This window comes from Mesoplodon bidens, assembly GCF_964165515.1.
Source record: "Mesoplodon bidens genome assembly, chromosome: 2".
Classification (NCBI taxonomy): Eukaryota; Metazoa; Chordata; class Mammalia; order Artiodactyla; family Ziphiidae; genus Mesoplodon; species Mesoplodon bidens.
The window spans coordinates 111,449,313-111,461,637 of NC_138177.1; the positions used below are offsets into that span (position 1 = coordinate 111,449,313).

Below are 12,325 nucleotides of genomic sequence, written 5' to 3' on the forward strand. Positions count from 1 at the left end.
AAGAAACACCCTAATTTAGCTTTTGAAGTTCTATGGAATTATTGCATACAGATAATATAAGAAAGAAAATGTCTATACAGTTTTAAAAATTATTCAGTTAGGTTTATGATATTCATTATTCAGTTATTCTTGATTAACTAGAGTTCATTCTATATAATCTTTGGTGATATGTTCTAATAGAATTTTAGAGCCAACTAAGTTGGCTCTTAGTTGTCAAAACTTTAAACTTGTTCGGTTTTTAACTTTTTTTTTTAACCAGGAATGCTATGTGATGAAATTTAGTTTTTAGAGAATTGTAAATATAGAGGAATCATTCTTATATTAGGTAGAATTTATAAATAAACATATTAAAATAGGAAACATGTTGAAATTAATCTTTTAATATGTTAAAATGAACATATTAAAATAGGAAGCTTTCCTAGTTTTCTCTGATATCCAGTGTTTACAGTTATAAACACATGCTCACTGAAGTATACTGCAGTGGGAAAGATTTAAAAGGAACCTATATTACCTTTCCTCCAAAGAGTCAAAATAGAAGGGCAGATGGAGAGGGAGATATTTCTTTCCACCGTAAGCCATTTGTAGATCTTGATATTCTGCTTGAACATGGTAATGGAGATTCATCTAAACTTTTGACTAAATCTCACCCTTAAGATGAGACAGGGAAGAATTTCTGTCCATGTGAGAGCTTGTTAAGTTGGTGTTTTATAAAGTAAAAATAAAAGTAGGAATCAAAACATTTCACCTTATAATGTCTTTTATTTTCAAGGTCCTGGGATAGTAGCTGCTACAAATAAGCCTGATTTGGGAGTTATAGTACCATCTTCTCCAAGCCCTAGCCCTGTGAAAAGAGGCAGTTCAATTCATTGGTCTTTCCCAGATAAAATAAAATCTCCACGAACTGTGAGGAAACTTTCCATGAGAATGAAAAGGTTGCCAGAATTTAGCCGGAAACTGAGTGTTAAAGGAACCTTGAATTATGGAAACAGTCCGGATAATACTCCTTCCTTGTCTAAATGTAACTGTCAAGAAATTCATCATGCTGTTATTCTACCTTCTGGGAGCACAACCACAGCTGCTAAGAGGAATGTTATAAGCCGGTACCATCTTGATACTAGTGTGTCTTCTCAGCACAGCTACCAGAAGAAAACCTCTGTGAGTTCTAAGTATTCCTGCAAAAGTGGTTACCTCAGTGATGGAGATTCTCCTGAACTTATAGCTAAATCTAGCAAACATGGATGTGAAAACAAATTTGCAAAAGGAAAAGAAATAATTCCAAATAGTTGCAGCAAGAATGAAATAGACATTGATGCTTTTAGACATTATAGCTTTTCTGATCAACCTAAGTGTTCTCAGTACATATCTGGGCTCATGAGTGTGCATTTCTATGGTGCTGAGGATTTAAAACCACCTCGGATAGATTCAAAAGATGTCTTTTGTGCAATTCAGGTAGATTCAGTAAACAAAGCCAGAACAGCTTTGCTCACATGTCGGACAACGTTTTTAGACATGGATCACACTTTCAACATAGAAATTGAAAATGCACAGCATTTGAAATTAGTAGTATTCAGTTGGGAACCCACTCCAAGAAAAAATCGAGTGTGTTGTCATGGAACTGTTGTTCTTCCCACCTTATTCAGAGTGACAAAGACACATCAGTTGGCTGTCAAACTTGAACCTAGAGGTCTTATTTATGTGAAAGTGACTCTTTTGGAACAGTGGGAGAATTCACTTCATGGACTAGATATAAATCGAGAACCAGTAATATTTGGTGTTGATATTCGAAAAGTTGTAGAGAAAGAAAATATAGGCTTGATGGTACCACTCCTGATTCAGAAATGTATTATGGAAATTGAAAAGAGAGGCTGTCAGGTATTATTTTACTGTGTTTCTCTACTGCCCCCTTATCTATCTATTTGAGTAATAATTAAATTTATTTATAGTAAGTCTTGGAGGAAGAAGTTCAAGGTAAGTTAAAAAAAATCCAATTTAGACTTTTTCTCATTCCGATTCTTTGTTTTTATTCCATTACTGTTTAGGATGTAATTTATGCCTTAACCTATGTTGTCGGTGATTGAAAGCATGCTAGATGGTTCCATAATTTATGTTGTGATGCAGAGCTGCATGGTCTTATACCTAGAGATAAAGATTGCTTTACAATGGCATTCCTAGGAAAAGCCAGAGCTGATAACATAGGCTAAGCCTAATTCATTTAAGGAATGTTTCTGAATGTTTTGACATTCTTTTGGTAGAGAGTTCGACAGTGAATATTATAACCCTGTTTCACTCCTAAAATTAACTCCCTGCCCTTATTCCTTGTTCTCCCTCAGTTCCACTCTTTGGAAAGCATAAGCTTATCCATGTCTTACCTTTGGGATAGCATGGAGGATAAGGAGAGGTCCTACTAATAAAAGCACATCTCATTCTCTTTTCCTTTTAAAGAAGGTAAAAGCAGTTCATTAGAACAAACAAAAAACCTGGCGTTATTTGTAACAAGATATGTAAATGTTAACTAGTTAGTAGACCTTATCTTTTTTTTCATTTATACATGTAGACTATGACAATGAGAAACAGTGTATCACTGAGGATATTAATCTGAGGTATAAGTAATTATTTATACTAATTTTTTGCAATACAAAATAAGCCTAAGCATCATTATGTTCTGAAGTATTTTGCTTTAGTGCTATCAGAATTTATAACATTCATTAAAAAATATCGAGGATAAATACCACAAAATCTGAAATATGATTTCTTTATAAGAATGTAGAAGCAAACTTAAAATAATCTACCTTGAATTTAACATGGAAATGATAGAAATTGCATAAGTTAGTGGAGTTTTGTATAAAGGTACAAGAGACTTGGATTCTGGTTTCTCATCCATTATTGGCTGTGTGATGTTGGGCAAGTCACTTAATCTCTGTGGGTCTTTTTTGCTTATATTAAATAAAAATAGATGCAGTAGCTTCCTGAAGCTGAGAGGTAGGACATTTGAATTTTTGAAACCTCTTTTCAGACATGTGATTCCATCAAGTCAAGTTTACATTGTCTGGGTGGAAGTGAGGCCTTCAGTTTCCAATCCAACTTTTGGTCCAGTTACTTTTTTCTTAAGGTCCTCTGTTTTTCCTGTATTTTTTTTTTTCCACACAGCATGTAGGGAGGCCAGAGATTAGGCAGACTATAAAGCTAATTATTTAAACAGAAACTTTTACAATTGTATATTAAAATAAGTAACTCAAATAGCACTGTACTTTTACAGTCTATTTTCTGAAAATATTTTATAAAAAGCAAGTATATAAGACTGTAATAACTGATTTTAAATACCAAGAAAATATTTTTAGCAATGCTTTTTATTTCTATACTTAAAGTTTAGAAAGATTTATTTTAATAAAGAATTATTTCCTGTGAAATAAAAAGTAAAAAAATTTTACAGTTGTATGTTCGGAGCTGTACTTTTTCAACACCTTTTCTTGTTTTGTCTCTTTTGCTTCTCCCTGTTGCACCCCAACACATGCACAGAAAGAGGCTTATTGTGCCTGCAGTTTACAGAGCAGCATACTGCTTAAATTTTGTTTACCTCTCTAGTCAGTAATTATTCTTGTTTTTTTACAATGAACATCAGGTTTTGATAGTCAAACAAAAAATGGTTTGTGATATCTTCGAAATACTTTGAAGGCTACTACCACCTGTCTCCTGCTTCCAATAGGAAAAATTAGTAGAGAAATCATCCTCATGGTCCATCCGGTTCAGATTCTGTCCTCAATAGAGGCATCAAGCATGTACTTCAAGTGTTTGATTCAAGAAGTCAGTCTCTGAAGGTAGGGATATATTCTAAAATATCCCTTCCTGACATATCTATATTAGCTCTTCCTTCTTTTATTCACCTTTAAAACTATATTTGTAATTGCAGCTTTGGGGATAACATGTTCCATTAATTTATTACTTGCTATTGAAGTATTGCTTTCTTTAATTTGTTCTAGGTTCATCTCTTTCTCAAGTTTAAGAGGATACATCCTTATGAAATTTTGTGACACTTAAGTGTGCTTACACCAGAAGGGCTGTACTCAAGTTAGTTTCTTCTCATGTGCTAGCATTTCCTTTGATCCTGTTTAATATTTTAGTTTCATTGTCTGGATCATCTACCGTTCTACTTTTCTTTCTTGTGATGATGTGAATGTACCATGAATGTGGATAAGAACAGGAAATTTGAATTTTCTTTCCAGTACCTTCCTTGATTTCCCATATCATATGTTGATTCTTTTGAATGCAGCAGCACCTTGATTACCTTCTCTTAGAAATAGTTGTAGGTTCTTTACTATCTTTCAATTAATACTTAATGCTTGTCATCGCAAGTATTTTGGATAACATTTCCATGTATCCATTACTGACACTTTCCTATATTGAGACCCACTTTCTGTAGTGTATTCTATCAGTTATTTAAAAACTCAGAAGAGGTCGTCATAAGTAAACTGGGAAATTTCATTTGCATTCTTCCTCTAGATCATTTTTAGCATTTTAAAGTGATTCCTAGTTCAAATCCTTGGGGATTGCACTGTGTGTTTTCACTTTATTTCTGTCTTGAAATAATTTCTTTATCTGTAACTTCTTTCAATTCAAGGTGATTAGACTTCCTGAATAGTCTTTGATGTGGAAGTATAGGTGACAACCGCTTTCCTCAATTTTCTTGAAGGTTTATCCTTTTAAAAAACTCCAATTGCTTAATCAGGCATGTTTTCTCTTTAAGATACCTTGTTTATTTCCTCTTAGTGAATTTATACTGAACTAACGGGTTTAAAAAACAAATCTTTTTAATGTAGGTTGAGGGGAGAGTGAGTGGTGTGTTTGCATCTTATATACATTTTGAACTAGAAGTTTTATTTTACCTTTAATATATTATTTTAATTGAATTTCCTTCATTGCTTTATAATCAATTAATTTGATAAGTTAAAAATCCTAGATTTATTTTTATTTCTTCCTCAGAGACTTTTTTTTTTAAAGATAACTTTACACAAATAGTATACTGGAAAATTATTTCAAAAATATACTTTTTTTGAATAAATAAACCGAGTTTTAAAGAGATTAAGTAACTTGCTCAAATTCACCAAGCAAGGAGTGATAGTGTGGGGCTTTATGAATCCAAAACCCTAGTTTAACTGCTGTGCTGTATTACTTCAGTCTAGAGCAAAAGATGTGAAAGGGCAACATCTTGGGGCATGGAGATATTGTTTGAGAATGTAAAACTAAAGGGTAGGGATTGTATCTTTGCTTAAGATATGATAGGCAGCATTACAGAAATCACAGTATATTGTTCAAATTTAAAGGAAAGAATATAATTTTTTATTAAACTATATAACTATAACTATAATTGGTATAGTCTATGGTGAGATTTCAAAAGCTATGTTTGAGATATTTTTAATTAAATGCCGTCAGAACATATTAGATTGCCAAGTTCATGTGATTTATACATACTGCAGTATAATATTTTCTCTTTATCCAATTTACCATAATGTGGCCATAATTTTATTTCTAGGTAGTAGGCCTGTACCGATTATGTGGCTCGGCAGCAGTCAAGAAAGAACTTCGAGAGGCTTTTGAGAAGGATAGCAAAGCTGTTGGTCTGTGTGAAAGCCAATACCCAGATATAAATGTAATAACAGGTAATAAATAGATGTTATTTTTATGTACACATTCTGGAAAGACTACATCAGCAGGAAAGAGAATTGAAATAGTATTTTGTAGCCTAAATTTAATTTGGTTTTATTCTGCAGTCTTATTTTCCTTCTTTTACAAACACTACTGTGTTGTTTTCTGTGGGGAGATACCAAGATATGGTCCCTGTCCTCAAACAGCCAACAAGTGTTGGGAGGAAGAGACCTACATTAAATTAACTGTAGTAGCTAACAGAAGGAAAAGGGTACCTTTTCTTCATAGAGGGATAAATAAAATGTCATCAGAGTTCAGTTTGACTGGAGCTGACATAATATAAGGGGCATTAACTATCTGGTTAGAGAATTTAGATTTATTTACTAGGCAGAGGGGATCCATCAACGATTTTTGAGCAGGGGAGTGAAATCTTTAGAGATAGTCTTCAGGAATATTTACCTGGCAAGTCTGTGTGATGGACTGAAATTAGAAGATACAAAAGGAAGGAAAACCAGTTAGGAAGCCTTGGCAATAGTCTCAGCAAGGAGGTAATGAGATTGGATGGCATCTGGCAGCAGCAGCAACAGCAGGAAGAAATAGAATTGAAAGTATTTGAAGAAAGGGAGGGCCCAGACAATCCTGACTTTGACACCTGGTTGATTGGGTTCCATTAGCAGAAATAAGAAAGCTGAGAGGAAAGCTACTACTTTTGGTGGAGAAATGTAGAAAAAGATTATGAATTGGGTTTATTTTTCAAACTTATATATTGAATTTGATGTACTAGTAGGAGATCTCAGTGGATATATCAAGGATATATCTCCTACAGCTAAGGAGAGGATGTAAGTAGTATGTGAGGGATCTGCTGTTTACCCAGGTGATGAATGCAATCCAGCGTATAGCATTGTAAATACACTTCTAATACCCCGACTGGTGGGGATAGGAAACGGCAATTTGATGGTCATTGGCACTAGTTGTAATTAACGCCTTGCAGTTGTCTATAGAGTTTGAAAAGACAAGAACTTTGAGGATCTCCAAACTTTGGAGGCAGGCAAAGAAAGAAGAAACAGCTAAAGAGATTGAGAGGAAAGGAGTCAGAAAGTATGGGAAGCAAAAGACTACAGAGTGTTAAGGAAAGGTGTGATGCACTGTCATTCTCAGAGATCCTATAAAATGAGAACAGAAAAAAGGCCTTTGAATTTGGCCATTAGGAGATTTTTCATAACTAATCGATATTCAAGGTCTATTGACTTATAATTCCATGTTTGTTTTTTGTTGTTGTTTTACTTTTTATTAGCAAAGTTTTCAAGCATATACACAAGTAGAGAGAATACTATGATAAACCTTCTTTATCCATCACCTGGCTTCCATAATCAACACATGACCAAAACTGTCTCATTTATACCCCTCATTTGATTCTCCCCAAACTTGGATTATTTTGAACCATATCTCAGCTATCACATCCTTTCACCTACAGATGCTTTGGTATGTATTTCTAGATGATCTATGTATTTTGATAGTCTTTCTCTTCTCTCTATTGTCAACTACTGTTTTTTTTTTTTCTTGCTGCAATAGTGTTTGTTTTTCTCTTCTAATTTGCTTTCTTATTTTACACACAATTTTCTAGGTGAGAATTTGAGGAAGGTTCAACTTGCACATATTCAAGAGATTTTAATTAGTTGAAATCCTTAAAGCTAACTGTTAGGATTGAGGCTTTCCAAATAATTGAGCTTCCCAATCTCTGAACTCTGAATGACTGTATTTCATAGAATATTTAATATTATGTTCTTGGATAACTAAAACTTTGATCCCAAGCATTTTAATTCTAAGAGGGAGCAAACCAAAGCACTTTTTCTTTCTCTTAAGTTTTAGCAAACCAGAAATAATGGTTACTTTTATTTTATAAAGGAAGAAGGCATATTATTTCTACTAAAAAATGGGTCATTTCTTCAAAAAAGTAGAATTTTTCCCTTAATAATATGTAATTAACAAAATCAGCAAAGGACTCATTTTATGAATTTATTAAAGAAAAACTTTATAAATAGCAGTTCTCAGAAAATCACACTTTATTTTATTTATTTATTTTTTTAATGTTTTTTTTTTTTGTGCGCTACGTGGGTCTCATTGTTATGGCCTCTCCCGTTGCGGAGCACAGGCTCCGGACGCGCAGGCCCAGCGGCCACGGCTCATGGGCCCAGCCGCTCTGCGGCATGTGGGATCTTCCCAGACCAGGGCTTGAACCCGTGTCCCTTGCATCGGCAGGCGGACTCTCAACCACTGCGCCACCAGGGAAGCCCAGAAAATTACACTTTATAAATAAAAGGAGGTTTTGTCTTGGTTGAAGCCTTGTCTTGGAGATAAAAATTATGTCAAATGTGTATAATTTAAAAAGATGAAGTGATGTGGTTTGAATTGATTATTTGTTATAAGAGAAGGTCCTTAGTTGGAAATTTGCAACATATGCAGAAGGTATGACAATAGGTCAATGAAACATTTATAGAAGGATTCTTTTCTAAAATTGAGAGTTTACATAATTTATGAATTGGGTATTTCTTGGCTTTATTCTTTGTATATTCCATTTCAGTAAACCTGTTTTTCAGAAGAACCTAGAGCTGTTTTCTTTCTTGATAAAAAGCCAATGGAATGACTTAAGGTTTGTCTGAGAAATATCATTGGAATTGCAATAAAATATACACAAGAGCTCATCGTGGCTCAAAATAAAGGGTATTGTTGATTTGGGGAACTGGCCAGTAATAGTGTTGCCTCATGTGTTTGTTCCATGTGAACTCACATTTCAAGTAAACTTTAAAATATAATTAACGGTTCAGTAGGTCTAAAAGAAGAGATATTAATGGAGTGAATGATAGAGTTTACTCACAGTTTAATGCATTCTTAGTAGTTGGTTTGTCTGGAATACAGAATGAAGTGCTCCAGACAAACCAGATTTTTTTCGATCAGGTGCAAAATTTAAGGTATAAAATCTATTCATAGTACAAGAGAAGAAATTAGAAAAGTCAACATTATTTATTTAGTGATTATTAGAGTTTTAGACAGAGAGAACAGGGTGAATTTTGTGATTGAGAATTAATAAAATATAGGTACTTCAAACCAGCCTCTGAGAAGAAGTAGTTTTAGAGATTAGAATGACTTTTTTTTAGTGTGGTTATACGTATATCCCACCATGGGGATGAGTAGAATTTCTTTGTGTAGTTGGTCCTGTGCCTGAATGAGGGTGAGAGGCATATGGTTTCATAGTATCTAACTATTACAGGGCAGCTTAAGGGATGTAACTAGAACCAGCTCTTTATTTATCAATAATTGCCTGCTTCAAGCACATGATAAAAGATTTACTATGTTGCATTAAATAAACTTCATCATAAATTCTCCCCAAGTCTTTTTTAAGTAGCTCCTGTAACATTAAAGATTGTCACCACCAATTTATTATCTTACGGTTTTTACGTCCCAAAGTGTTTGAAAGATGTTAAGAAGGCAATATGGCTTTAAGATGCTCCTGCCTATCACTAAGTTTTTGGGATAAGGCCATATAGCTAATTTCTAGACTGATGAGTAGTTATATCATATATGTTACAACGCACTATGAATACCTTCTCTCTGTTTCATTTTATAAAATCTTTTGATTATTTTTCCTGTGACGTTTGTCTGCTTATAGAAAAGCAACTATAATTTTTACTTCATTAAACATAATGTTCGTTGAGCATACTTTAAGTGCTTAATATTTGTTATAATAATTCTCTCTTATTTGCCCTCAAATTATAGTGAAGTAAGTAATCTTGAACTTGGGTTAATTTAAAATTCCATTTATATTAATGGTTTTTTAGCATATTAATCATATAAAGGATAATGATATTTGAAATATGTGTTTCACTAAGGTATAAAGTTATCTTTTCTGGAGATCTTTTAGGTTTTGATTTAATATAATTGCATTACAGGGCAAGTCTCAAGCTTCCAGGGCATATTGAGTTTTATAAGAACTAACAAGTCTTGCTTTGTCAAGGAACAACTATGGAACCTTTTAAAAAAATTATGCCCTAAAGGGTTAGTAGTGTCTTTATTTGGCAGCTACAGAAAATTACATTTTCACTTTCTAATTGTAACTCAATGCTCTTTACACTGAATGTTGCAATTCATTGTAGGAAACTAATGAGAGTAGTAAAGATCACATGATATAAGTTAAGAAATGTGAATAAACAATTGTTGCATGCATACTGTGTACAAAATGCTTTATGATTATCATCACTGTATGTCTAACATGTATTGATTATTATTATATGCCAAGCACTTTATATATGTTGTATCTCTTTGTATATATCGAAGAAAAAGTTTGGGGCTTCCCTGGTGGTGCAGTGGTTGAGAATCCACCTGCCAATGCAGGGGACGCGGGTTCGAGCTCTGGTCCAGGAAGATCCCACATGCTGCAGAGCACCTGGGCCCATGCGCCACAACTACTGAGCCTGTGCTCTGGGGCCCACGAGCCACAGCTGTTGAGCCCATGCGCCTAGAGCCTGTGCTCTGCAACAAGAGAAGCCACCGCAATGAGAAACCCGCGCACCGCAACAAGGAGTAGCCCCCGCTCGCCACAACTAGAGAAAGCCTGCGTGCAGCAATGAAGACCCAACGCAGCCAAAAATAAATAAATAAAATAAATAAATTTTAAAAAAAGAAAGAAAAAGTTTGGTCAATATTCTCTTGGCTCCTTAGTGCTATTTCCAGGTTATTACCTTTTTACTATTGAGTAGGAACTTATGCTCAATGAAGGAATAAGGCTTTTTGGAGGCTCATGGCATAGTCTTGCACCACCTCTGCCTTTCGTATTTAACATCACCTACAGAACTCCTGGGCATTCCCATTTATTCAGTGAAGACTTTGATACCTCGCCTATGTTTAGATTTCCAACTGGAGTCCTGCCATCATCCTGAATGATTTTAACATACAAATGACCAATCCAGAACACTCTTCTTATCTAACCTAACTCTTACTGGGTATCAACTGATACCTTAAACTCTGTCTTGAAACGTTATTTCCTTGACTTCCTTGCAGCCTATTTGCCTGTCTCACCCCCACCCCCATCCTGCCTCTTCTTACCACTCATACTCCTTTAGCCATTCTTCCTACTGATGTTCTTCACGGCCTTCTCTTATCACTAGGCCTTCTCATATCATGCTGTATGCTGCCCTGATAATCTCAGTCATTCCCAAGTTTCCAGTTATCATCTTTAAGTTGATCATTCTCAGATCTGTGTCTCCAGCCATCTCTTTCCTGAGCCTCAGATTTTTATATCCAGTAGGCTTGAATGTCCCATAGATACCTTAAGCTTAATACGTTCAAAATGAAACTCCTTCCTGTACCCTAAAACATGGTTTTCCTCCTTTTCCCCCTATTTCAAGTAATAGCACAGTTATTCACCTAGATGCTGAAGCCCCAGACCTAGGAAATATCCTTACACCTCCTTTTCCCTCAAAATGACAAAAGTATTTTTGACCCAGTGGTCCTGTTTTGGGAATTCGTCCTGCCAGCATACTTGCATACATACAAAGTAATGATGTGCAGGTTATTCAATGTAGCATGTTTTGAAATAACAAAAGATTAGAAAGAACCTAAGTAGCTGTCTGTTGCAATTGACTAGATCAAATTATGGGACATCCATACATTGGAATACTGTGATGTGGCTGTAAAAATGTTTGAAGAAAATCTCTGTGTACTGAAAATATGGCAAGGATGTGATGTTAAATGAAAAAGAAACAGAACACGACATATATGCTATCTTTTATGTAATAAAGGGGAACAAATAGTAATATATTATTTATATTTGCATAAGCAAATACTGGAAGGATGCATAAGAAACTAATGAACCATGTCTATCAAATTTAAAAGATTTATTAGATGGGAAACTTCCTTTATGATCACGCTTAAATTCAAATTAAGCTCTCAAACTAAGTTCTCGGCTAAGCTGAGAGCATTTTCTAAATCAATATTGTCTCTATTAAGGTTTTTGGTGTCAGCAATGTCTTCTAGTTTTCCTTGTGATCACATTCTAGCCTTTAGCTAGTATCTCACCTACCTTCCTTATATGTAACAACCATTAATTACTCTTTCCTGTTTCCTCTACTATAGGTATATCATCTCTTAGTTCATAACTACTTGTGGTGTGTTTGAAATTGACTTAGCCTCATTCTTACTATAGTGACAAATCTGATGTTTTCTATTCTTGGCTTTTGGTTTCATTTGTTTGGTTTTAGGAATGAGTTTTTCCTTCCGTAGTATAGCATTAGAGATTATCCAGACTATCCAGTATGTATGTTTAAGCCATATCTTCTGTATTAAAGAGGAAATATATTTATATAGCTCACTTATTTGCAAGGGCTTATGAAAAGCCTAGAAATTAAAAATTCACATAATTGGAATAATTTACAATTAATATTAGTATGCCTTATTTTCTTTTACATGCACTTAGAGGAGCTTTTTATAAGGGATTTACTTTATGAACAAACCTAATATGTATGATAATTGGCTATTATGTGTGTACATTATTAGCATGGTTTCAAAACAAGTCAATTAGTGAAGCAATTTCTAAGGATACAAATTGCTATTGTTATAATACTTCTTTTTACATTGTTGTTTTTATTGTTTTCAGAATGTTAAAAGTTCGCTGTAATAATTCTTTGAAAAA

The 12,325-nt window shown here is 34.2% G+C and overlaps 1 protein-coding gene across 2 annotated transcripts in view; it reads left to right on the forward strand.

The window, feature by feature from the left end:
* The window catches only part of SYDE2 (synapse defective Rho GTPase homolog 2), a 38,392-nt gene that overhangs the window by 15,742 nt on the left and 10,325 nt on the right, over positions 1 to 12,325 (forward strand). For both annotated transcript variants that reach the window (XM_081255415.1, XM_081255414.1), the window contains exons 3-4: positions 770 to 1,872; positions 5,528 to 5,654. In XM_081255415.1, coding sequence (XP_081111541.1) covers positions 770 to 1,872; positions 5,528 to 5,654 — 1,230 coding nt within the window. The remainder of the gene's footprint in view (positions 1 to 769; positions 1,873 to 5,527; positions 5,655 to 12,325) is intronic.